This window comes from Colossoma macropomum, unplaced genomic scaffold (genome assembly GCF_904425465.1).
Source record: "Colossoma macropomum unplaced genomic scaffold, Colossoma_macropomum, whole genome shotgun sequence".
NCBI lineage: Eukaryota > Metazoa > Chordata > Actinopteri > Characiformes > Serrasalmidae > Colossoma > Colossoma macropomum.
Window position 1 is genome coordinate 13058502 of NW_023494789.1, and position 27345 is coordinate 13085846.

The following is a 27345-nucleotide window of genomic DNA, read 5'->3' on the forward strand; positions in this document are numbered from 1 at the left end:
AATGCAGGCTTCAGCTCACTGCCTCATTAAATAAACCTGATTCAGCTTATCTGCTAATTAACAAGGCCTTCATGAACTGAATTCAGTGTTCGAGTGTCACCAGAAAATTTGTTAATAATATAAGTATCTGTAGGTCATCTATAGGAGACCTTCCAAATAAAGTGTGACCCTAATGTTATTAAACTGTGGTACCAGATCCCTTTGCTAATTTCACTTTTAAACCTGTATTTGTTTAAGCTTATGAATGCAAAGTATTTAGAAGCCTTGAGCCAGAAAAAAAGTGGGTATACTGGTCTTCTTGACCTTAATTTATAGAAAATAATGGCAATTCAAACCACCGTCACAATATTGATTAGAAAAATGGCAGTTAGATATTTTGCCCACAGATCAAAACTAGTTTTAGACTGAATTGAACTCCAGTGCCAATGGACTGACCACTGACAAAGAAAACATGTTTATTTATTAAAAACATTTTAAAACAAAAAAAACAGCCATTATAGCAGAAATTGGGCATTGATTACACCCACAGGCCTCTTTCTTTACTTTCTTTCACAAATAAATATGCTCACAGACATATGCTCTTCTATAAACACAGCTGTAGAAGGAAATCACCCCAGCCTGGCATGCAGGTGCATGTGACTCAACAAGTCTGACCTGTACAGAGTTACAGACGCTAACCTGTAGTATCATAGCCCGGAGAACATTCAGACAGCACTCACACGTACTGAAAGTACATTTTTCCCATCATTACTTCTCAGTGAGGCGGTGCTCTCTTATCTGCGTGTCAGACTGGGCTGATGTGGTGACGGTGTGGAATGTCTGAACTATAGACCTGTGTTAAATTTACCCGACTGCTACTGTTACTGCTACTGTTACTGCTACTGTACAATCCTCACATGCACAAGACTTTAGAGGAGGACTTGCCGGTAATAATCTCGTCCCATGCCTTACTGAGTCATGACCACTGCTTATGTATCTCATTCCCACACCTTATCAAGACGTGGATGTCATGGCCACGGCCTTACTCTCTCGTTCCCGTGCCTTACTAAGTTGTGACCACAAGATTGTTAAGCCATGGCCACAACTTAGTAAGAAGTAGGTACAGGATAATTCAGTCTTGATGGTTCTGTCATGGCTAGGACTTAGTAAGGTGTGGGAGTGAGATAATTAAGCCATATTCACAGCTTAGTAGGGCATGGGAATGAGATAATTAAACATGACTTAGTAAGTGCCACCATTGTGAATAAGAATGTTCTTAATGGTTTGGCTGGTTAAATTAAAGGCTAAATAAAGTAGGCATGGAAGAAGGATAATGAAGTTGTGGCCACAACTTAGTAAGGCATGATAATGAGATAATTAACCATGACCTAGTAAGGGCTGTCATTGTGAATAAGAATTTTCTTATTAGTTTGCCTGGTTAAATTAAAGGCTAAATAAAATAAAATAAAAAAAAAAGCATGGAAGTGGGATAGTGAAGTTGTGGCCATAACTTAATAAGGCATGATAATGAGATACTTAAGTTGTGGCCATGACATAGTAAGGCATTGGAACAAGGTAATTAAGCCATTGTAACTACTTAATAAGGTGTGGGAGCAGCATAATTCAGATAGAATGTTACCAGACAAGCTCTGTACTTCAAGATTAATAGCAATTTTTTTTTGTTCTGTGAAGCACTTTAGCTTATTATTTATGTTTTACCTCCTGACTCCCAGATATTTTTGGATCAACATCACATCTCACATGATTTCATTTGGTTTATTGATTTAAGTTCGCTGTGCAGCTCAGGCAGTTTTAAATGGGTAATATACTAACTATATTGACAGCATGTAACATTGCACTTGAACTTATTTTGATTGAAACTGCCTCTGGTAAATAATTATGGGCTGTTGGCAGAGAAATATTTTAAAATATTTTAACCCCAATAAATGGTCGCGCTTCATTCCCACACCTCACTAAGTCATGGACGTGATCAGCCTATGTCATTCCCGCAATTTACTAAGTTGTGGACGTGATAGGACTATGTTGTTCCCACACCTTGTCTTACAAGTTGTGGACATAATAGGACTTTCTCGTTCCCACACCTTACTAAGCCATGACCATGGCTTAACTGTCTCGTCCCCATGCCTGACTAAGTTGTGATCACAAGATTGTTAAGCCGTAGGAACAGGATAATTCAGTCTTGTTAGTTCTGTCATGGCCAGGACTTAGTAAGGTGTGGGAATGAGATAGTTCTATCACATCCATGACTTAGTAAGATATTACTAAGTCATGAATACGGCTTAACTGTCTTATTCCCACAACTAACTAAGTCGCACTAAGTCTTATTCTCACAATAGAACATGTCTTTATCAATACAAAAACAGCTGCCAGCTCTATTAGCGTTCCAAACCTGTGGTTTTATTATATTAGATCTACATACAGGAACAGAATTTATCCTCTTTTATTATATTATAACCAATTTGAAAATGATTTGTTGGGGTAAGAGAATGAAAATATTTTGTCTGAAAACGTTTGTCTGCACTGAACTGATTGATTTTTTTTTTTTTTATTTGTGTTTTTTAGTAGATCGTTATTGTATTATGTGTGAGTTTCCATAGGAATTAACTTTCTTTTTTTTTTTTTCCTCTGTTAGGACTGCCAGATCCCTTCGCTAAAGTTGTGGTGGACGGGTCAGGCCAGTGCCACTCAACAGACACGGTCAGGAACACACTGGACCCAAAGTGGAACCAGCACTATGACCTGTAAGCCACACATAGCTACACTTTTCCTGCTCTCAGAAACGTATTGGCTTAAATGACAGATTATTTAGAATAAGCATTGATTAGATTTAGGTTCAGGGTTAACGGTGAGAGTTAATGCTCTCTATTGGCCACAGATGCACTGATGCTAATAAGATGAGTGTGTGTTTTAATCAGTATTAAATAATGATAATAATAATAATAATAATAATAATTAATAATAATAATAATGATAATATTGCAGCATTTACGAATCCATCAAGCCAAGAAATCTGGTGAACAACAGCTGCTACTGTAAGCATCAATGTTGTAATATTTACTGAACTCCAGAGTCTGACGCTCGTAAATGTAAGCGCGAGTGTACTGGCTACATGTTTGAGACAGATGACTTGAGGATAAGCACGATATTTGGGCCATTTTTTGCCGAGTCAGAAAAGCTGTCGTGTGCTTAAACATGTGCACCACAGGTTTTTATCTGTTTTGCACAATGAAAACATTTTAAATTTGCTTCAGTTGTTAAATATGGTTCTTAATAAAAGTGAAGGAACATTCTTGAAGCCACTGTTAACTAACAACAGTAGGTTTTCTTAATATCTAAAATTCTTTTTATTGGTATATGTGTGTGTGTGTGTTTGTGTATGTGTGTGTGTGTGTGTGTGTGTGTGTGTGTGTGTGTTTCCCGTTAATTGAAGCTTAGTATGTAAAAGCAGATCACTGCCTTCACTAAAGCATTTCTTTTAAGTGGAGTTGTATAAATATTGGGATTTATGTTCAGCTGTGAAGTAGTTATTTGGTATCAGCAGATACCTGAGGATCAGGTATCGTTATCAGAAAGGAAAAAGTGGCATCAGTGCATCTGTAGTTTAAAGCCAACAAGGTTTCTGTTGTTTTGCTAAATTTAGGGAAATATATCAAAACTGTTGTAGTAATGGAATATATCGCTGCTGTCAGAACAAAACCTTGTATCTGCAAAATGATGATTTTACAGGAGAAGGAAAAAACCTACTTTACTTTTAATGGAAGTCAATAGAACCAGACATTTCAAGTCATTTTGGGCCATTTCTTTTGGTTTATTCATCATGAAATTTACACACAATGTAAAGGGCAACAGGCATTTTCAAATTATGTCAAAACAGAAAAACGACAAAAATGGAGATACGAGGTTTTCTTTCAACAACAGCGATATATATATATATATATATATATATATATATTAGGGGTGCGGGAAAAAATCGATTCTTAGATGCATCGCTATGCGGACATGAACGATTCTGAATCGATTCACAAATGTCAAAAATCGATTTTCTAAATATTTAATTTATAACGTAATGTTGACGGAACGCAAAAGGCGGAACTGGAAGTGGGTAAGTGCAGCGCCTGGACAGTCTGTGACGGCAACAAAAACACCACTGGATGAGCGAGAAATCCGACCGGCTCCCTCTGCATTAAAAGCCAGGTTAGATCAGGAGTCACAACCCAAATGATCAGAAGAGACATTTTGTCCTTTCAACAAAAATCAAACCACCTTGGGAGCCACAACATTTAATGTCCAGTATGTCTCAGTATGTGATAATGTCCTAGTATAGACGAAACAATATAAATGAAAACGCAGATTTACTCTGCTCTGCTTTAAGCTTTAGCTCAGCGACAGCCACTTTCCTCCCATCTCCGCCAGAAAACTTTTCCTCAGAAGTAGATCAGTTAAATGTCTCTCAACGTTCGACTGTTTTACGAGGCTGAAGTCGCTTCTTATTCTCCAGCTTCTTGTTCGAATTTACCCATTCGCGAATTCGAAAGAGAAGCGACTTCATCTTCGCAACTTTTTAGAGTGTGACAGTCTCTTGTTGCAGATTTAACGTACCAGGAAACCAACTGCAGTGCTTATAAATGCGAATAATGCATCGCTGCTATGTGACCTGCAGTTCTCAGTCATTGCGAAACAGGGCTTTCGCGCTATGTTTCACACGTCCCGTCTCAAAGACATTTTACTGACACAACGATCCCCCCCGTCTCTCCAACGAGACCAAACCCGAAGTTATAAAATCACTAAACAAAACGGGTAGAATAGCTGTAACGTGCTGCATGGACACACATTACCACTGGATCTTATTTCACTGTAACTGCGCATTTTATCACAGATGAGTGGCAGCAGTTTCTTGTGCTCCAAACAAGAGCACTGAATGAGAGCCGTCTAGTTCACTTGCCACATTCCATTTGTTTTATTAAAAAAGATATTGGAAGTAAATTCATTATGGATCATTACAAATACTTTGCTTTAAAAGTACCAAGTCACTTTAAATAACAATAACACTGAGTCACTTAGTCACTTTAAAATGTATATTGTCTCTATATTCTTTGTATATTTTGTGTATATTTAATATATTTCAGTTGTTTTTTCTTGTATTTTTATTTTTACTTATTTACTTTCTGTAGAGTGATTAGCTGAGCCTCACCACAAGCATTTCAATGCATAAATGTCCTGACATGTTGTGCCAATGCCAAATAAACTTGAAACTTGAGCTCACACAGTGAGAAAATATAAATGCTATATAGAAAAAAATGATGCATCGAGATGCATCGATAATCGTTTTATAATCGCATCGCAGCCCTCTGAATCGTAATCGAATCGAATCGTGAGGTGTCTAGAGATTCCCACCCCTAATATATAGATATATTATAATATATATAATATATAGATATAAATATATATATATATATCTATATATATAATGTTGGAGTATTCCTTTATCCCCTTAAAAAGCCACCTCTATAGCCTAAGAATAGCTACATTATTTTGCATTGAAGTTCCTGTAATTACTGAATAAAAGTCTTAGTATGAAATAAACCTGGAATGTCAATGGAGTTAAGTTGTTACTGCTACAGCTGTGCAATGTTTTTTTTTTGTCCATTTATATTCGTAAAACTGTTGGAGGTGAGCATGAAATGATTTATGTGTGCAGTTTGGAGAATGCAGATTGGTGTATATAAGCTTGCATTGCTTGATATAGCTTTACAAGTCTTGACTGATTTTCATGACTTTTTTTGCCGTTTTCTCCTGTTTGATTTGAGCTGGGTGGGACTAAATTCGGAGCAGGTGACATCAGAGCTGCCACAGTACCAATCAGAGTTAGCAATACATATTCGTCAGCTCCTCGCCTTTCTCTCGCTCATATAAAGCGACTGATCTCCCACTTCTCCGAGTCCCAGACAAAACTCCCAGCAAGCTTGTAGAATTTTAGTAATTTGTATATATTTCTTGAATTATAAAACTCTTTCCCACAGCATATTTACTATACTAATAAAACAGAATTTTAAACATTTGAAGCCATGTTGAGGGGCTATTGTTTTCTCTGAACTGTCCTTTTAAGATGCGGTGTCTGTGGGAGGCTTCTTGTCCTGTTAAATAGGCGGATTATTTCTTGATCAGTGTTGATGACATGCTTGGCGGTTTCTGAGTTTGTGGTTGAGAAACGGCCTTTCTAGAGTGTTTATCAGGCAGTCGTGCTGCAGTGTGTTATTGAACAGTGAACATTAGAGCAGCTGCTGCTGTTCTGAGTGTTTATCAGTCTGTCTGAACGCTCTTGGATGAATTCCTGTCGGGACCCAAAGGCTCTGCTGGCAAACAGGTTCAAATGACAGAGTTACAGAAGGCAGAAACTCATTCATTCTTTCTTCTCTCTCTATCACTCTTTCCTTCTCTACTCTCTCTTTTCTCGACTTGTGTCTTTCTTCCCTCTTTTTTCTCTTCTCTGTCTCGTTTTCTTTCTCTCTTCTTTCTCTCTTTACGCTTTCTTTCTCTACTCTCTCTTCTCTTTCATTCTGTTTTCTCTCTCTTCTCTCTTTTTGTCTCTCTCTCCTTGTCTCTTTTTTTTCTCTCTCCTTCTTTCCTTCTGTACTCTCTCTTCTCTCTCTCTCCTTGTGTCTTTTTCCTCTCTTCTCTCTCTCTCACTGTCTCTTTTCTCTCACTTTTCTCTCTCTTTCCTTTTCTCTATATTCTCTCTCCCTAATTTTCTCTTTTCTCTCTCTTCCCTCGCCCTCTGTCTTTCTCTCTCTCTTTGTTTCTCTCTTCCTTCTCTCTCTTCCTCTCGTTATCTCTCTTTTCTCTTTCTTCTCTCTTTTCTCTCTCTCACTCCTTCTCTACTCTCTCTTCCCTTTCTCCTTGCATCTTTCTGTCCTCTTTTCTCGTTGTCTTTTTCCTCTTTTCTCTCTCTTTCCTCGTCTCTCCTCTCTCTCGTCTTTTCTTTCTCTTTTCTGTTTTCTCTCTCTCTTTCCTTCTGAACTCTCTCCTCTCTTTCCTTGTATCTTTTCTCTCACTTCTCTCTCTTTCTTTTTCTCTCTCTTCCCTCTGTCCCTCTCTCGTTTTTTCTCCTCTGTCTCTCTCTCTCTCTCTCTCTCTCTCTCATTTTCTCCTCTCTCTCTTCTCTTGCCCTCTCTTTTTTCTCTTCCATTGTCTCTTCCTTTTTCTCTCTTCCTCTCGTTGTCTCTCTTTTCTCTTTCTTCTCTCTTTTCTCTTTCTCTCGCTCTTTCCTTCTCTACTCTTTCTTGTCTCTCCTTGTGTCTTTCTTTACTCACTACCATTGTCTCTTTTCTGTCTTATCTCTTTCCTTGTCCCTCTGTCCTCTCTCTCTCGTCTCTTTTCTCTCTCTCACTTTTTCATGCTGAACTCTGTTCTCTCTTTCCTTGTATCTTTTTCCTTTCTTCTCTCTCTCATTGTCTCCCCTCTCTCTCTCTCTCTCTCTCTCCTTGTCTTTCTCTATTCTCTCGTTCTCTCATTTTCTCTGTTCCCTCTCCTCTGCTGCTGTCGCTCTTCCTCTCTCTTTTCTTGTCTCTCTCTTCTTTCTCTTCTCACTCTTTTATCTCTCTCTCTTTCTCTCTCTCTCTCTCAGATTCTGGCAGTGTGTTTCTGAAAATAGAATTATGGGAATTATATCACCAATCAGAGTGAATAAAAGATGTTGATTATGGCTGTGCATGTTAGCGGACATCATCCTGAGAGCAGCGACGCCACCCGCCATTCAGTCTGAACAGACACACACAGACGATAAAACACACTAATGTACACATGCAGAGACACACACACACACACACACACACACACACACACACACACACACGACTACAACACACATACAGACGAGACACCGTGGTGTAAACTGTCTCAGGGGTCCAGCAGACACCTGCTCTGGGGTGGGGAGAGAGTGAGTGTGATATTGGTCCCTGTGGAGTCAGCAGTCAATGAGAGAACACTGCACTCCATGTGTTATGTGGAAAGACGTCATGTGTACAGATGGCAGGTCAGTATCAATGGGTATCTACCAGTTTCCAGTTACCATGTTTTAGCGTTTTTTTTAACTTTTGGCTTTTCCCCACCTGAAGCTTAGTGAACCACACCAGCACATTTCTATTAGCCAAAAGTCACAAAATAAATAACATTATTTGCTTTTTATTGGGGCCAAACTGACATTTAAAATTACTTACTGAAAAATCTGTGGCATATTTAAATAACATGAAGGGCTTATGAGTGTTGACCCCAACATCAGGGAAATGTGAGTTCAATCCCCAGTGATTCCACAGTTAGGCTTGAAGTCCAAGAGTATAGTTGTCCTCTCTCTGGGTGGTTAGGATGGTCCTCCCCCATCACTTAGCGCGATAATGGCCAACGTGGGTCTTCTAGCTGATGTAACAGAGTTAGCAGTTAGCGTTCTCCTCCAAGCGTGTTGAACTCCGATAACAGTGCATTAGCAGCAGTCTGAAAAGAGCTTCATGCGTCTCAGAGGAAGCACTTTATTGTCCTAGTGTGACAGCATCGTGTGTTGAGGAAGACCTAGCAAACTAGCTAGCTTAGTAATTTTTTAAAAGGGGAAATATCAGATTGGTATCAGTATCAGTAGTTAATCATATCTGCACAGTATCTGTATTGATATTGGAAGAAAAAGAATCTTGGTACCACTTTAGAATAACACTACCCTTATAAAAGGTTTATGAATGGTTTAAAATTAGTTTATTAATAGTTATTAATTAGGTCATAAACACACAAGTTATGACACACAAATAAAAACAGTAACAGTATTAGTTACACATTCATTTATATAGTCAAATCACAGATCTTGCTGGTTGCTGTCAGCTTTATCATGTATTCATATTCACCAGACATAACAGCTCACTTTTGCTCTTTTTATGAATGTGTTATAATGCTTTATTCATGATTTGTTCATTTTATTCATGATAATTAAGTTCATGACCTAATTAATAAGCATTAACAAACTCATTTTAAACCATCCGTAAGTGATTTATAAGGCTAGTCTTTTTCCAACCTGGTACCAGAATCTCTAGGTCCATGCAAGGAAGGCTACAGCACGGCTTTATCAGTTCACCAAGCAGCAGCCACTCTTATCTGAATGAACCTTGTATTGTTGTATAGTTTTTGAAACAGATGGTTAGATTGTTGATGCATTGCAAGTATTAAGTAATCTTTAGCAAGATCTTTAATGACTTCTCTAGAAGTAGGCTATTTATGGTAAGAGCATTTACTGGATGTAATATACTTCTACAGTACTGTACACTCTTAGCAAAAAGGGTTCTATATAGTACAGTGTTCTTTGGCTTGTTCAGTAGTGGAACCCCTTTTTGGTGCTATATAGAAACTTTTTCGAAAAGGGTTCTATATAGAACCATCTACAGCATATTCTCCATCAAAGTGAACACAATGAACAATGAACCCTGTAATCATGCAGAGGGTTCTTTGAGTGTTCATGGTTCTGTATAGAACCATTTTCTTTTCTAGAGAACCCTCCCTGGTTCCGAACAGCCATCTTTTTAAAGTGTGTAGTCGACTGGTTTCTTCCACCTGGACTTTTTACATTGTGACTTTTATACAAGAAAATTAATTAAAACCTCTGATTGTCTCTCCTAACTCAGAGTGTCAGTCATCAAGAAGCACTTTCAACTCATAATTAAGAAAATTTATTATGATTATGGTTATGATTTAAATTTGCTGAAAAGTTATTGTGTGTACAGTCTTGTAAGAAAGCAAGAAAAAAAACGACTCTAAAACGACTCGAAATCTTTTCCATGCACACTTGCAAATAGAGTACTATGCAAAGGTTAGAGACCATTAATTTAATTAATTTAAATGTATTAATTAATAAATTAAATGTACAAGTTTCTGAAATATTTCTGAGGAGATTCGACTCATAACTACTATATAGAAGCTGCTAGATCTCTGAAACTGTCCCTCAGATTAACAGTACAGTAGTATTTAGGGAGACCTCTCTGGTGGAGATGTGTAATCGCGGAACAATATTTTGTAACATGGCTTGTGCTTCGGACCCCTTCCCCCGAGCGGATGAATCTGATAATTGCAAGCGAGTTGAAAGAGAATTCAGAGAGGACTGTACTATATTATCTACTGTTGTCATCATATCTTCATGACATAGTGTTGTTTTTGCATTTGAGACCCGAACATTGAGCTGGACCTACGTTTTGAGGCTGTGCGTGTGACGTTAATGCGTTTGATGTGGTTAAAACTCCTGCAAAATTTAAGCACACGCCATGATTACGTTGCTATTTAAACTGTCAGGTAGGTTTTACTATCATCATTAAGACATTTGGTCCTCATTGGCTCATAAAAGCTTAAACCCACATATTTCCACAGGCCTTTCATCTTTAAGAGAGGAGAAAATCAAGCTCCACTCTTTTGTCAGATCTGAAAAAACACAGGTGTTTCTACTCATTCCTTTCCAAAAGTAAACAGACACAAAGAAGAACAGTTGCAAATCAAGGAAAGTTACTTAAATACTGTATATCGTGTGTGTGTGTGTGTGTGTGTGTGTGTGTGTGTGTGTGAGTCATCTAAATGTCTGTGTCTGAAGATGTTTTACCATCAGTGAAGTATTTCAGATTAAGGATTTCCAGAGAACTCCGCTTTGTAGTTGGCCAGACAAACACACAAAAAGCCTATCGATACTGGGTGTGTGTGTGTGTGTGTGTGTTTGTGTGTGTGTGTTTTGGATACTCATTCTTCCCCAGAAATGTGTCTCAGCTGTAAATATGGCACTGTGACATTTATATTTGAACACTTTATGAATACGTATTTTATTCATGTTTACTGTAATGTTCTTGTTACCTCATGCTTGCAGGTTCTTATTTAGAACCTCAGGAAAAAATAACAACAACTACACGCTGTTAAAAGTATAATGACCTGTTAGTTGATTATTTGTTTATTAAAAATACACAACACAGGGCTGCCTAACTGATTCTGAATCAGCCTCCTTAATAAACAGGTCCACTGTGCTGATTTAGGATCAGTCAACAAAGACACCAGTTAAAACATACCTGACAGCAGATTTGCGGAATATAAGGTTTAACACATTCTGTACAGAGAACACACTTCTGCACATTTTAATATGTAATTACTTACTTTACTTGCTGCTTTGAACGTACAGGGCAAAAACTGAAACATTGTGACCAGTGCAGAAGATATGGTACAATTTTTATGTTTTATTCTTTTTTTTTTTTTTTCAATTTTTTTAAACTCCGAAAGTAAATAAAATTGTGCATAAAAATGTGATATTTGAGTGTGTTTTCTGCAGAGGATGTGTTCACTGATTTTCACTTAGAAAATCAACAAAACATGAAGTTTGACCAGGGGTACATCATTTGTATACAGATATATGTCATGTATCTCTCTCTCTCTCTCTCTCTCTCTCTCTCTCTCTCTCTCTCTCTCTCTCTCTCTCTCTCTCTCTCTCAGGTATATTGGTAAATTGGACTCGATCACCATCAGTGTTTGGAACCATAAGAAGATCCATAAGAAGCAGGGGGCAGGGTTTTTGGGCTGCGTCCGTCTGCTCTCGAATGTCATCAACCGCCTCAAAGACACTGGCTGTAAGTCATCTATGTGTGCATGAGTTTGTGAAGCTGGGCCTACGCTGCATGACTTTTAGCCCAAGTTGAAAATTTCAAGCGAGTTACCGGGTCGGGAGCTCAATTGGAGGCAGAGACAGGGACACAGGGAGATGTTTTAAGTTGCGGTGCTGAATTTTTAAGCAGTATATGCGTCACGTGGGATGTCATGCAGAATGATTGGCCTTTTTTCATTACATTTTTTTTGATAATGTACATTAAACAGAGAGTGTCATCACATCCCATATTGTGGCGAGAGATGACATATACCCACATAACTGACCCATCAAAGTGCTGGCGCACACCCTGATTTCTCTGCTCTCTCTCCTTCTGGACAAGCCTTTATGCAAATGAGTTGAGTGACATCCAATCAGATTGTTAATGTTTGGCATGGTAACCTATTGTAAAACACTCTCAAACACACTCCGAGCGGGAGATATATTTGCGCAGGATGCTATTATGCTTTTTTCAATTTTACAAAAATAATATTTGTTGGCTTTGGTGCTCAAAAATTGCCTACAGCTCTGCACGTTTTCTCTCTTTGCACCTCGAACCGCATGTGTTTTAGTGACGCGCCCCAGAGCTCAGGCTCAGCTCACTTTAATAGAAATACATCGTTAACGTAAACAGTGCAGGTTTTTAAAACGTATGAATAAAACATAAAAATGTAAACTCCACTGTAAAACAAGCAGATGTAGGTCTTTACTATGCTCAAATTAGTTTCACGATCAGATCTTTTTTTTTATTTTTATTATTTTTAGCAGTTGCAGTAAACAAACCCTGAAATCTAGGGGTGCTGCCACACCCTTAGCACCCCCACTGCCCGCATCCCTGGTCAGAGATATTTGTTTTTAACGAGTTATAGCATTCACAAGTGCTCCAGAATTTCAGCCTCGTGAAACATTTCAGCCAAAAATCATCACTAGTGGCATTTTCAATTTTTGGCCAAAAAAGAAAACAGGAAGATCATTTTGGTGGAAAAAAACAAAATATTAAATAAGAACTGATTCAATAAAACAATGAAAAACTGATTAGTCAAACCAGATTTTGAATGATGGCTACAAGTAATACTGGGCTGCCACAGGAGACGTTTGGAAACACTGACAAAATAAAATCACTATGAACTGTCTTAATATTGGTTGTGTTTATTCTAATATTAGTGTCTTTTCTGTGCAAATAAACACAGTTCTTGGATAAACAACTGTTTATATCTAATTTTCTCAGGTGCCTAAAACACAGTACAGAGAGTTAGATTTGAAACACTGAAAGAACAAGGTGTTTAACAGAGATCTGAAAGCAGTGGAAAAGCAGTAGGTCTGATGTGATGTACGTATGCATATCTGGCTCCATTCAGAATGCTTAAACACACCTGTCTGTGTGTGTGTGTGTGTGTGTGTGTGTTCCATTGGGACCACCAGAGTAAATGTGTCTGGGGCACGTTCACAAACCTTTCCCCGGGGTGTCTGGGTAAGGGTGGTGGTGCCAGCCTGACTGTCTGAGAGAGGAAAAGATGATCATGATGATGATGATGATGATTAAGTCTGATGATCTTTAATGATAAAGAGTCTATAGAGATTGTCCAGACACTCTGGGCCAGATGTTTGCATGAGTGCAGCTGCAGCTGCCTTGATGCGACTACAGTTTGTGCCCAGAATTCACCTGAATATGATTTATTAAGAGCCATAAAATAGATGCAGTTTCCGGCTGTTTTAGAGGAGCTCCTCAGTTAAACTATGCATTTTTTATTCAATATCGTTGGTGGCATATGTTTTGATTGCTATGTGTATAATTTACAAAGCAAAAAAAGTCACTGAGTTTTTGTCTTCGTAGGTGAGAATACAAGTCAACATTTATAAAAGTATTTTTGCTGTGTTTAAATGCTGTTTTTATTGTTGGGGCAGCTGTTTACGATTTGTTTTCATTTAAAGAGAGCTGTCTGTTTTATCTGGCACAGCCGTCTTTTTGGAGAGGTGTGAGCTGTTTTCACAGCAGGGGTTCTCGCCACATCACTGCACACATTGTGCCACTGCATATCTTCTTACACATGTACATCTGGTCCCAAGAGTGTAATTCTAATGGTAAAAATTGGCCTCTTTTCCACTATTGGGTTGAAAGGTTCTGAGCACAGAGAGTAACCGTTCTAGTGGCATCTCCACACAGTCTCACATGGAACATGTACAAACCATGGTCGGGACGATTTTCTTGGCATGGTTGGCTATTCCGTGCTCAAGGCCACAGAACTTTTGGGTGAGATGATGTACTATTCGCTGATTGGTTCTACATTTAGGTTGGTATTGTGCCAAAACCGAAAAACAGTTAGGTTCAGTTCGTTTACACCGTCGTCAGATAAATCAAAGTAGTGCACGAGTTCCAATCCACCATTCGATGGATGTAAAGCCATCTATTTAACAACATTTGCTAAATGTTAATTGGCGCTGCTAACTAGGAGAGAGGAGATGGTTAGCATTAGCTTAGCTAGCATTCTGCTAGCTCTGCTCAGGGGCGGTATTTACATTAGGCAAAGATAGACAGCCCAAGAGCCAGTGTTAATGTTGAATAACCCTTTACATTGTGTGTAAATTTCATGATGAATGGACTAAAAGAAAACCCAAAATGACTTGCATTAACAGTAAAGCATGTTTTTTCCTTCTCCTGTAAAGTTATCATTTCGGAGACAACAGCGATCGATACATACATATAGCGATCGATACATACATGTATGTGTATTATAGCATATGTTTGTTTGTAGATTTATTTTTAGTTATTTTATTAAATGAACCTATTTTAGTGCATTGACAGATAAGTATAAACATATCAGCATTAAGCAAAATTATCTGCCAGTATGGAGAATTTCTTATAACAAGTAAAAAAATGTCTAGAAATGAGTTCAAGGGCCTGTGTTATGGAAAAACAAAATTTTCTTTTTATTATTATTTTTTTTTAAATAAAAGAGGGTAATGTAGTACGTAAACACTTAAAATTTCAAAACACACCATTACCTCACCAATTCATACAGTCCATATATAAAAGCCATTTTAGAATTCATTGTTTTAGTAATACCATAAAAATCATAAGAATTTACATTTACATATATCTACCAGTAATAAAGAATTCAGCTGATTGGAGCACAATACAGTCATAGCAAAGCTCATTTACATATGTCAATTTTAAAGACACAGTAACAAAAACAGCTTGTTTAATTCTAAGGGATAAAGAGAGGTTGGAAAATGATTGTGTACTAATAAATTATGGCTGCTTTTCAACCACATCTTATATGGGGCCCTTAAGTGGAAAAAAATAAAAAATTAATAAATAAAATTGAATTTTTTGTTTAGAAGAATCTCAAAATAAGAAATATTAGGTATATCAACTTAATATAAAATGATTTCCCTTTCCAGGGTATCATTTTTTGCAGTTGTGCCACCCAGGAGCCCAGAGCCTGAACTAATTTAAAATGTGTATCCAGGAGGCCACATTCCTGTCTTTTGCCTAGAACCCCAGATTCACTAAATCCACCGTTGGCTCTGCTCACCACAGAACAAGTTCAATTCTGACTAACAGAAGCTACACTGAGACAAGTTTAGATGATAATGACTCAAATCTGAGGAAGCGAAGTCGAGCGGCTGGTGTTGGAGGGTCAGAAAGCTGAAATGAAACTTGTTCTGTGGTGTTTGGCTCTGTAGCATCCTTGCTAGGCTAATGCTAACCAGTGTCTCTAGCCTACAAATCCAAACACCTCCGTCTGCTTTGCTGTCACAGGTGTAGATGATAAAAGCTTTAGCTCTCATGTCTGAGGGAGCAAAGTCGAACGACTAGTGTTGAGCCATAGCCTGCTGGGTTAGGCTAACACTAGTGTAATGTTAGTTAGCAGGTTAAAGTGCAGTAGAGGCTTGGTTTCGGTAACTGATGCACAAATAACACCAGTTCAGAGGATAAAGCACAAAATTGAGAGACGGCTTAAACTGGACATGTTTTGAAGCATTTAGCCAGTTAGCCGTCGCTGAGCCACTCGTGTACAGTTTTCTTCCCTACTTCCTTGTTTGTATTTAGCAGCACAGCAGATGGAAAAAGAAACTGCAGTTGGTCTCACGAGTCCACACCAATGTGAAACGGCACAGGACAGCCCTGGGAACCATTTGGCTCCACGGTGGAAAAGAGGCCATTCTTTCAGCTTGTGTTCCAGGCTTGTGCCCCCGTCTGCCCGCTGTGTCTGCTGCCTTTGTTGAGGGAAGTCTCACAGTAGCACGTCTTTTGAGACCCTAATGCAAATTTGTGGCTGATTTTAAAAGGTAAAGGATAACTGATTCAAAACCAGCCTCCACAAGTTGCTCAAACTCTAGTAAATCGTGATGAATATGTAATCAGCTACACATAAATAGATACATTCATCCATTTTTTTGTGTGATCCTTACACGTTTTGTGAGGCCCTCCCTCAAGTGCTTATGCATTAGCAGGTCTTAATTTGTAAATGATGAGGTAAAGATGGATCCAGCAGGTCGGCGGGGAACAACAGTGAGGTCACCCCATAACGTTGGATCTTATAACTAATCTGTGTTAGCGATCCTCTTATGATGCATCGAATGAACTTCCTCTCAACTAACAGCTTGTTGGGCATTATAAATAAATAAGCCAAAACCACAAATAAAAGTCGAATTGCAAGCCATGTGACATATTTAAAATTCCCATGTTTATATTGAGCAATTAAAATTCCAGTTTTACTAGCAACTATTATTATGTGAAGTTTGTGAGCGTAAATAATAAAAACACTAATTCTGGACGTTCAGTTGTACAGTACTGAACTTATTTAGCTCTTTAGACCTTAACTGAGTCGTTAGGATCTGCAGAAAGATTTAGCTGCATTGACATTTGCAGAAGAATGATTTTTGAAAATAGTTTACTGCAGAGGTTGTGTTGGGCTCTAACAAACAGCCAGACGAGCAGATGGTTTCAGAGACAGACTCGGAGAGAAAGACAGACGGTGAGACACAGATAGACAGACAGTCAGACCAACAGGAGACAGAATGGAGTCTGTACCACTGTGGTAGAGTGTGCAGCCGTCTCTGGAGATCAGTGTGGTTTATGTGTTCGTCCTCAAATTAGGGCGTAGGAGGTCCATGAGAAGTTCTAACAATTTGGAATAAAAAGTGTTGTTCACAAAGCATTTGGCCACTAGTTTCCTGTACACTCTTTAGTAAAGAAAATGGTTCTATATAGAACCATGGACACTCAAAGGACCCTTTCCGTGATTAAAGGGTTCTCTGCATTGTGAAAGGGTGAATTTTAATGCATTAAACGATATAGAGCCTGTGGTGGTAATTTAGGGTTACTGTCTGCTCACTAGACAGGTGATGTTTCTGTGCTGAATGTGATCTGTGTCACATGTTAGTGAACATTTTGTTATTCACTGGTCGTTTTCCAACTGCAGACTCTCTCATGCATGCAAATGTGCCCTTATATAGGCCCCTGTGCACTTGTGAATAAAATTATTTATTCAGTATCATTCAGTATACCTGGTGTGAAGTTTGCATCATAAACATGTTTAATAATTTAAGGAGCACTGATTTTATAAGGCTAAATGTGTTATACATGCATCATCGCAATATGTGCACGTGCATGTATAAGAGGCGAGGAGGGGTACGCAGCAGTTGGTCAAATGTCTGAAGAGGTTGGGCACTTGGGAACCACTGCCTTAAAGGAATTGTTTGATGAAAAATTTAGTTTACACAATTGTCCACTTTTCCCAGATGCAGACGATCTGCCCAGACATGTTTGGTGTCCAAAGTTGCTTCTATTATTTATTAAATGCAACAAGAATTTTTTATTTTTTCAAAAAAGTATTTGATCAGTATTAGCACTAAAAATGCTATGTTGAGGAGAGGTTTGGAAAGGGTTACACTAAAACTGGCATATATAAAATCGCTACTTATTGTATTGATGTTATTTGTATTTATTGGAATATTAATGTTTTTTTCTGAACAAATAAACCCTTACTGCCCAACTAAAAAAATTTTTATGTCAGTTTTTGACATAATTTGAAAATACCTGTTGCCCTTTACATTTTATATAAACTTTATGAGGAACGGAACAAAAGAAACGGCCCAAAATGATTTTGCAAAAACATCTGGTTCCATTGACTTACGTTGAAAGTAATTTTCCCCCTTTTTTTTTCCTTCTCCTGTAAAGCTGTCATTTTAGAGATACGAACAGCGATAGGTAAATATATATATATATATATATATATATATATATATATATATATACGGAGTAAGAGAAAGAGAGAGTCAGTGTTTGGAGTTATTGGTATGTGTGTGTGTGACTGTCGGAGCCTCAGAGGAAGTGTGTGTCTCACCACAGATCCTCACTCAGCTCCCCAGCAGCGGCACATACACACACTGTGATAGAGAGCTGTGCAATTTTCTAGGAAATGTGTCTGTGAGTGAGTCTGTGTGTGTGTGTGTGTGTGTGTTAGTCGCCAAAAGAGGAAAACCGCAGTGTTTCATGTCTGGCTCATCTTGTATGTCCTAAAATTTCCCTCCTTTAGTCTCGGTGTCAGTGTGGCACTGCGTCTGTGCTTTACAGTGAAAACTGGCGCCGAAAACTGTGCACTTATTCCTCACTCTCTTCCTCACTCTCTTCATAGGTGAAAGGTCAGACTGTAAAATGTGACCAGTTCCAGTCAATAATAGTGATGCTTCATCCCTAGCGATGTAAAATGTAGTGATACATTACTCTGTATTGAAGTTATGGTGGAAATAATGCCTAAAAATCCACGACTTATTACATTTAATGCCTTTTATTAACTACACTTCCTACAGTGCAAACTGTCTGAATTATTGAATTATGTTTTGTATAATTTGGAGTCTTACCTTACAAAAAGTTTATTATATTTGCTGTGTTATTGTATTATCTGTTTAATTTGGTTGTATTTGTTCTGACAGATCAGAAACTGGACCTGAACAAACTAGGGCCCAATGACAACGACACCATCCGGGGCCAGATAGTGGGTGGGTACAACACACACACATGTAGACAAGCACACAAATACCATAGTACATAAGTACATAAACTTACATGTACTCTAATATTATTGATTGTAGATTTTTCTATGGCGAAGAGAACTGAAACTTGAGCTGGGTGGCCTTTTTTTTCCTCCCCAATTTAGTCGTGTCCAGTCCCCGCCCCCCAGTAGCTAGGTCCATCTCTATGATACAAAGCTACCAAGGGTGAATGGTAGTACATGCTTCTTCTGAGACGCATCAAGCTCCACCGCGTCCATTTAAACCGCCTCTAATGCAGCGTCATTGGTGGTAATATACACTTGCATTGGTTAGCATTGGTTAGCGTTCTGAGGGATGGAGGTCGAATGACGGCAATTGTACCCATCCAGAGAAAGAGAGAAGACAAATATGATCCCGGCAACACATGGCAGTGGCATCACTGGGGATTGAACTCATCACCTCCTGACACTTATACAGTTCTGTCACTGGGTATATTTTGATTCTCCACTTCCTGATGTTTTAATTACATGCACATGTCCTGCGTTTGCACACCTAACCGATTGATCGAACCATGTGCCCTGTCACATTGCTGCCATCACACAATGTTCTGTCTGTAGGACTTTTTTTTCTTTTATGGTGCAACAAAATAGAAGAAGCAAAATCACTCTTACACTTCCTGTGGTATGTTGATATGTTACAGTCTGTAAGACTGTCGACTGCAAATGAACCTTTTCACTCAATTGTTGTATTCGCTGTGTGTGGTGCTCATTCCTTTTAATATGATTCTGCATGAATACACTGATGTAGCCAAGACATTGAATTTCTGACCCTCTGTTGTGTGTATGTGTGCAGTGAGTCTGCAGTCCAGAGATAGAATCGGATCAGGAGGCCCGTTGGTGGACTGCAGCCGTCTGTTCGACAACGAGTTACCGGACGGGTCTGTTGCTCTGTTCCTGCATTAAACCTTCCTGCACCAACATACTCGGGATGGTCATTTTAGTCAAATTTTGTAATATTAGTCAAATGTTTGTAATAATTGTAATGCATCATTAAAAAATGTTTAAATAATACCCCCACCCCACCAAAAAAGTATATAGGGCTCTTAAGGCTAAAGGCTACTGCACACTGGATGCATAAAGCAGACAAAACACACCACTCAGCATTTCTCTACTGCTAACTACATTAAACCCAGACCACAAATCCGCAGTAGGGGACATGTGAAAAGAAAGACCAAAGTGTAAAGTCTTTAAGATAAACAAATGATTGTCAATGATTTGTGTTCATCTCAGCTGACATTCCTAGTCCAGTCACATCATATTTCATCACATACCATTTAGCTAAAAAAAAAACAAAAACAATACCAAACCATAAATTCACTTAATGACACTAAAAGTTGAGTTTCATTAAACTTAGTGAGAGTATAAACTGAGCTTAAGCTTGATGTTTATTGGTGCTTGTCTGCAATGCTTCCTATGTGCTATAACTGCTGTTTATACTATCTGCGGCCCAGCAGCAGAGATGCTCTGGAGGGGTGGAGCTTATTGTCCAGTGGTAGCATTTATCTGGCTGCAGTAGATTTTCTATGAGTCTTTTTTTTGGAGTAAACAGATTATTTTTGACAAAAACGTAAGATGCAGGCTCTACAGTGCCCTCTAGTGGAGGATAGAATTTAGAAATCTCATAGTTCTTTAACATGAGAATGTATAGCAATTGAATGTAGTTACTGAATAATTCATGGTAGATACTAAAAAAATTAATAGTATGTACTGAATAATTCATAATGGTTACTGAATAATTTTATAGTAGATACTGAATAATTCATAGTAGTTACTAAATAATGCTTAGTAGATACGGACAAGTTAATAGTGTTTACTGAATAATTCATAGTAGTTACTGAACAATTCATAGCAGATACCGAATAATTCACAGTGGTTAATGAACATCTCTTAGTGGATATTGAATAGTTCTTTATAGCTACTGAGTAATTGATGATGAAGGAAACAGACTTCACAGCAGACTGAAAGTACAGTGTCTCTCTCCTTTTCATTTACACTGTTTTACTGTTTTTATGTAATGTGAAGCACTTCTACTGCATTGTTATATATGAATGCTAATTTAAAATTATTATTATTATTACTGTAGTGGTAGTGATATTTTACAGTGTCATATTAAGCTGCATAATATTCTGTGGTATTCGTTCTGTGTGTAGCTGGGAGGAGAGGAGAACTGCTACAGGCCGGATTCAGTATCTCAATCACATCACACGGACTACACAGTGGGAGAGACCAACCAGGTCAGAACAACATGAATCTCTCTCTCTCTCTCTCTCTCGCTTTCTCTCGCTCTCGCTCGCTCCCTCTCGCTCTCTGTCTCTATCTCTCTCTTTCACTCTTTTCTTTGTCTGTCCTTTGTTTATCTCTTACTCTTCTGTCACTTTATCATTTTTGTCTTCCTCTTCTTCCTCACGCTCATGCTTTTTCTCTCTCTGTCTCTCTCTCTCACTTGCTTCGCAGATACACACACATCATATAATAATGTATGTCAGTGACCCAGCAGTGGGTTATTGTCCTAACTTTGCCAAATGTTCCTGTCAGCTTCATCATATTTCCAGTTTATTGAATTTTTTTTCTTACAAGTGAAATGATTGATTAGTGGAATGTGTTGTGACCTGAAGTGACATTTCCTTGGCTTCATCCTGTGGTCAGTGTTACAGCACTGCTGAGTAAACAAACAAGTAAACGAGTGTTTGGGGAAAGGAGGGCTGATAAGTCTGGCAACAGAATGAGGGAAACAGAGCTAGAGCAGGAGACTGAGAGTCTCCGACACACACGCACAGTTTCTTTCTGAATCATCAAAAGCAGTTACTGAATCGTTTATAGTAGTTCGTGAGTCATTTATAGTTGTTATTGAATCATTTAAAGTAGATACATCAGTTACTGAATCATTCCTGTAGTTGAAGCTACTGTATTCCTCCTTCTCCTTTAGGCCAGCCTCTGAGTACTCCAGTCCCGTCCGGCCTCTCAGCTGTGTGTTAGATGAGAACACACCCGTCCTGACCCCTAATGTAGCCACCAGCATCCAGCCCAGTGACCCTCGAGTGCAGGAGAGACGTGTTCGCTCACAGAGACATAGAAACTACATGAGCAGAACACACCTACACACACCTCCAGACCTGCCCGAGGGATACGGTTAGTACACACAGTGAACCATTACACACATGGACTGGCCAGCCGGACTACTGGGAGGCTCTCTATAAACAGGGTATATGTAGACTGACAAAATGGGGCTACAACAAAAACAGTCAAACCAACATAGTGTTATCCTTCAGCAGACGTGAGGATTTTCATTAACTGTCTGCTAAATGCTTCAAACAAAACTCTTCAGTAACTTGTAAGTAAGTAATGATGTGATGAAATAAACCTCACAAACGTTTTTCTCACATCCGAAAGGCTTTTCATCACTGTGAGCAACTGCTTTTTTCCCATGAGACGGATGAAAACTTGTGCAAGGATGTGTATACACACTGCGGTGCAGATAACCAACAGACGTATAAAGACCTTTACACACCAAGGGTCATTAATTTGTGTGATTTATTTGGACGTCAGTTAATTAATTTGAGCATGCATGTAACCAATGATATCTTGCGCACCAAATGTGTTTTTATGGACAGAAAAAAATGCGACATTGTTAATGAAGCATACAATATAAAAAAAAAAAAACACAAAATGTGGCCTGTGCAGAAGTTATGGCACATTTGATATGTTTTCTTCCAGTATGTAAAAAATTGTGCACTAAAAGTAGCAGAAAATGCCATATTTACGTTTGTTCATACATACATACATACATACATACATACATACATATGTATTACATACACATTTACATGTGTTAACTTCAAAAATCAGCAAAACATAATTTGACCAGTGGTGTTTAAACTTTTGTACTGTAATCTCACTCACACGGTCATGGTTGACTCCTGCGTTGGCATGGCGACAGCCAAAGTGACTGATCATCTGTATCTCAGCAAACTGATTTTACTCTGAGGCTCTGCTACTTTTGTTTGGAATGGAAAGTAGCACACCCATTGTCATTAAGGTGTTTTTTTGCTCTTGGACACTTTCTGTATTTGTGCTGATGTTTTTTTTTTGGGGTTTTTTTGGGATGCAAAAAACACTGCAGAACTCCCAGTCAGTCATGCCCAATATGTTTATTTTTGATGCAAAAAAATCAGAATAATTCGCTTTTTCATGATGCTTCATGGAAAAAATTCAAGCACTAGAGCAATGCCAGGAAAAAATGTGTCCTGTTTGGACATCCTAACAGTAAGCAACAGCTTGTTAATGATGGCTAGCGTTGTGTGATGTGCAAAAATCTAGCTAGCATCCTCAAGCTGTAAGTACACAGCGGCATTACAATAAAAAAAAAAATATGCATATCGTTGCTGTTGGAATGAAACCTTCCATCTACAAAATAGTAACTTTACAGGAAAATTACTTGTTAATGGAATAAGTAATTCTTGACTGTTTCTCTTGGTCCATTCTTCCTGGAATTTTACACAATGCAAAGGGTAAATGGAGTAAAATAAAAAAAAAGTACACCAACAGTGGCGATATAAGGTTTTTGCAACAACAATATTTTAAAGCAAGTAGATTCTTAATTTACACATCTGCCATTAAATGCTGTAATACTTAGTGAGGCAGTGGGGGAACTTGGTTCTGTTTTTCTTTGTCAATCACCCGTTTTCCACTGCCTTTATTTGTTTTGTGTGTCAAGCTTTCGCCAGTACACAGATGGAAACATGCTGTAATGATCTGACAGATGCAATTTTCTGTTTCATGCATGACCACGCCAGGAAAATAGTTAGGTTCTCTTGTTGGTATGGAGCACTGACAGATGTGCGTGTGCCCTTATAAGGTCTGGTAGAGTTGCCCTCTGCTTCACACTCCAGTAGCATCAGCGTCTGAGAGTGCTCTTTTATTGCTTCCATGTGTGTAAGCAGAGTGTAAGTTCTTCTCTGTGTCAAAGCATTAAGACCTTCTAGTTCCACGTTTTCAGTGGGAGACAGTGGACTGCTGACAGGACAGTCTAGCACCTGCACGCTCTGATTAGACAGGCCTGGAGCTGTAACATGGACAGAACGCCGAATGGTGTTATGTTGAAATAAGCATGGACGTGCTTATTTCCTGAAAAAGGTGTTGCTCCAAAATTCGTATCTGTCATTAATGGTGCTTTCACAGATGTGCAAGTTACCCACTAATACCCCCCCCAATACACTGACAGACCCTGGATTTGGAACTTTATGCTGGTAACTGTCTGGATGGTCCTTTTCTTCTTTGGCCTAGAGAACACAACATCCATAATTTCCATACACAGTCTGAAAAGTTTCACTGTGTATCAGTGCATTTCAGATAAGCTCAAGCCCAGAGAAGTCGGCGGCGTTTCTGGACAAATGGCTTCCACTGTGTGTAGTACAGTCTTAACTTGCATTTGTGCAGCAATGAATGTGGTTAGTGACAACGGTTTGTCAAAGCAGTCTCGAGTTCATGTGGAAAACCATCACAGAAGCATGACAGTTTTTAATGAAGTGCCATTTGAGGGATTAAAGGTCAGTTGTGGCTTTTGGCCTTGTCCTTTATGCACAGAGATTTCTTCAGATTCCCTGAATCTTTTGATGATATTAAACACCATAGAGGGTGAAATACCGAAAATCATTGCATATACTTGTAGAAGAACCTTGTTCTTAAACTGTGACAAGCCTTGACCATCCTTACAGTCAGCGCTTTTAACATGCTTATTACAATGACTAATTTTAGTTAAGTGAAAGCTTTTTGCTGATTTTGTCTGTGCTCTTTCTTCTCTGTTTGCTTCTGCAGAACAAAGAACCACGCAGCAGGGCCAGGTTTATTTCCTCCATACACAGACTGGTGTCAGCACGTGGCATGACCCACGAGTGCCCAGGTAACAACATGCTTATGCGTGGCTCAGTGGTCATCTCACTGGATATACATACAGAAATGTTGCCTTCTTCATTAAAATCTGCCCCTGAAGTCGTTGGTGTGCATGCATGTAACTATTAAAAAATAAAATAAATTCACTCTGCATTAGTCATGGTACAATATATAAAGTACATGGAATTAGAGCTTTTTGTTTGGTATTGTGTGTTCTTGTAATTGATTAATCATATCTTAGTTTTGATTCATTCAAAACATTCAGCCATTATTCTGAGAGTAGGAACATTAAGTCTGTATATCTGTGTTTGTGTTCAGGGATCTCAGTAATGTTAACTGTGAGGAGCTTGGGCCCCTCCCTCCCGGATGGGAGATCCGTAACACAGCAACGGGCCGGATCTATTTTGTGGATCACAACAACCGAACCACACAGTTCACTGACCCACGTCTCTCTGCCAACCTGCACCTAGTGCTTAAGTGAGTCTGATATTTCTTTCTGTTCTCAGCACATAAGAGCGTGTTTCAGTATGTTACAGCACAGGATGTTACAGCACAGCATGGTATGACACGCTACAGGATAGTACAGAATGTTCTAGCACTATACAGGGTAGTACGGCACATTACAGGATAGAACAGCACATTACAGCATGCTACAGCACAGCACATTACAGCATAGCATGTTACAGCATGTTAGGATAGCATAGCATGTTACAGCGCAGCATGTTACTGCATGTTACAGGATCATACAGCATGTTCTAGCACTTTACAGGGTAGTACAGCACAATACAGAATAGTATAATGTGTTATAGCACTTTACAGGATAGAACAGTATGTTACAGGGTAATACACTAGTTACAGCACAGCATGGTACTTCATGTTACAGGATACAGTACAACATGTTCTAGCACTTTACAGGCTAGTACGGCACTTTACAGGGTATTACAGCACGTTTCAGCACAGGATGTTACAGAATAGTACAGCACGTTACAGCACAGTGTGTTACTGCATGTTACAGGTTCGAACAGCATGTTCTAGCACTTTACAGGGTAGTATAGCACAATACACGATAATACAACATGTTACAGCACTTTACAGGATAGAACAGCATGTTACAGGATAGTATAGCATGTTACAGCACAGCATGTTACTTCATGTTATAGGATAATACAGCATGTTACAGCATGTTACAGGATAGTACAGCATCCTACAGCACTGAGGATGACTGTGGTGATGATTAAGATGATGAAAAGCACTGTCCAAGGTGCTGGTATTAATCTCTCTCTCTCGCTTTGTCATCCTTTTCACTTTTCTCTCTTTTTTTCTTTCTTTATTCTCTCTCTCTCTTGCTCTCTCTCTCTCTCACCTTCACAGCCCCAGTCCAAATGGATCTCGTGCTAGTGTGGAAGGCTCAAATCTAAGGTAACCCAACCTTTGCTAACTCTGTATCTCTTATTCTACGCTTAGACATTTTTTGTGTTTCTTATATTTAACATATTTGATTTATTTTTTTAAATGTTATAATTTAATATGTTTGTGTGGGTCAAATCCAAGTCCCAGCAGGCTTCCGTCCTGCTACGTTGATTGAACTCCCTCATATCTGGATTAATGTGTGATTGACATGTTAAAATTAAAAGTGATAGTTCAGTAAAAAATCTGATTTCACTGTGTTAATCTAAACATAGTCAATTAGCCAAGACATGTTTGGGGTCTGACATTTATACTAAGTCTGAAGCTAATACTAATAGAAACTTATACCCCACCAATTGGCATTGTGTTAACTTTGTGCCTAAATCATAGTTCTTGCCTCAAACCTTGTGTGTATGTAAGTGCTTCACTAGTGAGTACTGGCCGTTTCCTCTCAGCCAGGCAAACGTTCCTGTTCACTCCAGTGAGGTTTCGTTTTTTTTCGTTGTTTGGCCGTCAGAAAGGCATTTTTATGGCTTATTAAAAGCACACAGTGGAACATCGCCGTGTTAGATTGTTTGTGGGTTCTTTTCCACATCTGAAAACATTCATTACTGATTGACAGTTGATGTGTTGGCTGTGTGAGTCAGTCCAGACAAGTGGAGATCGCTCAGTGACAAATGCTCAGTAACAGAAGGATTGTTTTGTTTTATTGTTGCTACAATTGTTTTATTGCTTTATTCTTGTTTCGGAGGCAGACACAGGAATGTGAGAGTTTGTGCTGTGCTGGCTCGTTCTCCAGGCTCACTCTCCAGGTCTCTTATCACAGGAAGGTTGTAGAAAATTCCACTTCGCGCCTCTGATTGGCCGAGAAATGCTCTTCTTTACAGTGGTGCATGCTGGGTAAAGAATTGCAGGATTGGATGTCAAGGTCGTTGATGAAATCTTTACAGCGAATCCATTCAGTCACAGGAAATGATTCGGTGCATCATGAATTTGCTACTTTTCAATTCGATTTGATCACTTTGGAATGATTCAGATTTATTTTCTAACATACACTAAAGGCTGAAATGTGACTGGAGAAAAAAAGTAGGCTGAGAATTTTATTTTGCTCAAAAAGTGATGACATTTTTATTGTAATTCAAAATCGCAAATCAGTGCAGTTAAATCACCATCTTCAGATCTGTCAGTGCATTCACACCCCATTGCACAATGACTCATCTTCTGTTTCCTTCTTTCTTTCTAATTTCTTATTTTCTTTCTTTCTAATGAAATCCTATCATTTCCATCAATCATATCATTTCACAGCGTCATATGATGATTTAGTCTGTAAGACAGTATTGTAACAGCAGT

General features: G+C 38.7%; 1 protein-coding gene across 2 annotated transcripts in view; it reads left to right on the top strand.

Annotated features, from left to right (window-relative positions):
- LOC118807936 (E3 ubiquitin-protein ligase SMURF2-like) overlaps nucleotides 1–27345 on the top strand; it is an 81501-nt gene that overhangs the window by 33636 nt on the left and 20520 nt on the right. Inside the window, exons 3-12 of one of the 2 annotated variants that reach the window (XM_036570135.1) lie at nucleotides 2633–2741; nucleotides 11491–11624; nucleotides 18581–18646; nucleotides 19493–19577; nucleotides 20850–20933; nucleotides 21626–21828; nucleotides 24514–24598; nucleotides 24907–25065; nucleotides 25960–26007; nucleotides 26751–26825. In XM_036570135.1, the coding sequence (XP_036426028.1) occupies nucleotides 2633–2741; nucleotides 11491–11624; nucleotides 18581–18646; nucleotides 19493–19577; nucleotides 20850–20933; nucleotides 21626–21828; nucleotides 24514–24598; nucleotides 24907–25065; nucleotides 25960–26007; nucleotides 26751–26825 (1048 nt within the window). The remainder of the gene's footprint in view (nucleotides 1–2632; nucleotides 2742–11490; nucleotides 11625–18580; nucleotides 18647–19492; nucleotides 19578–20849; nucleotides 20934–21625; nucleotides 21829–24513; nucleotides 24599–24906; nucleotides 25066–25959; nucleotides 26008–26750; nucleotides 26826–27345) is intronic. The other variant, XM_036570136.1, reaches the window with a different exon arrangement.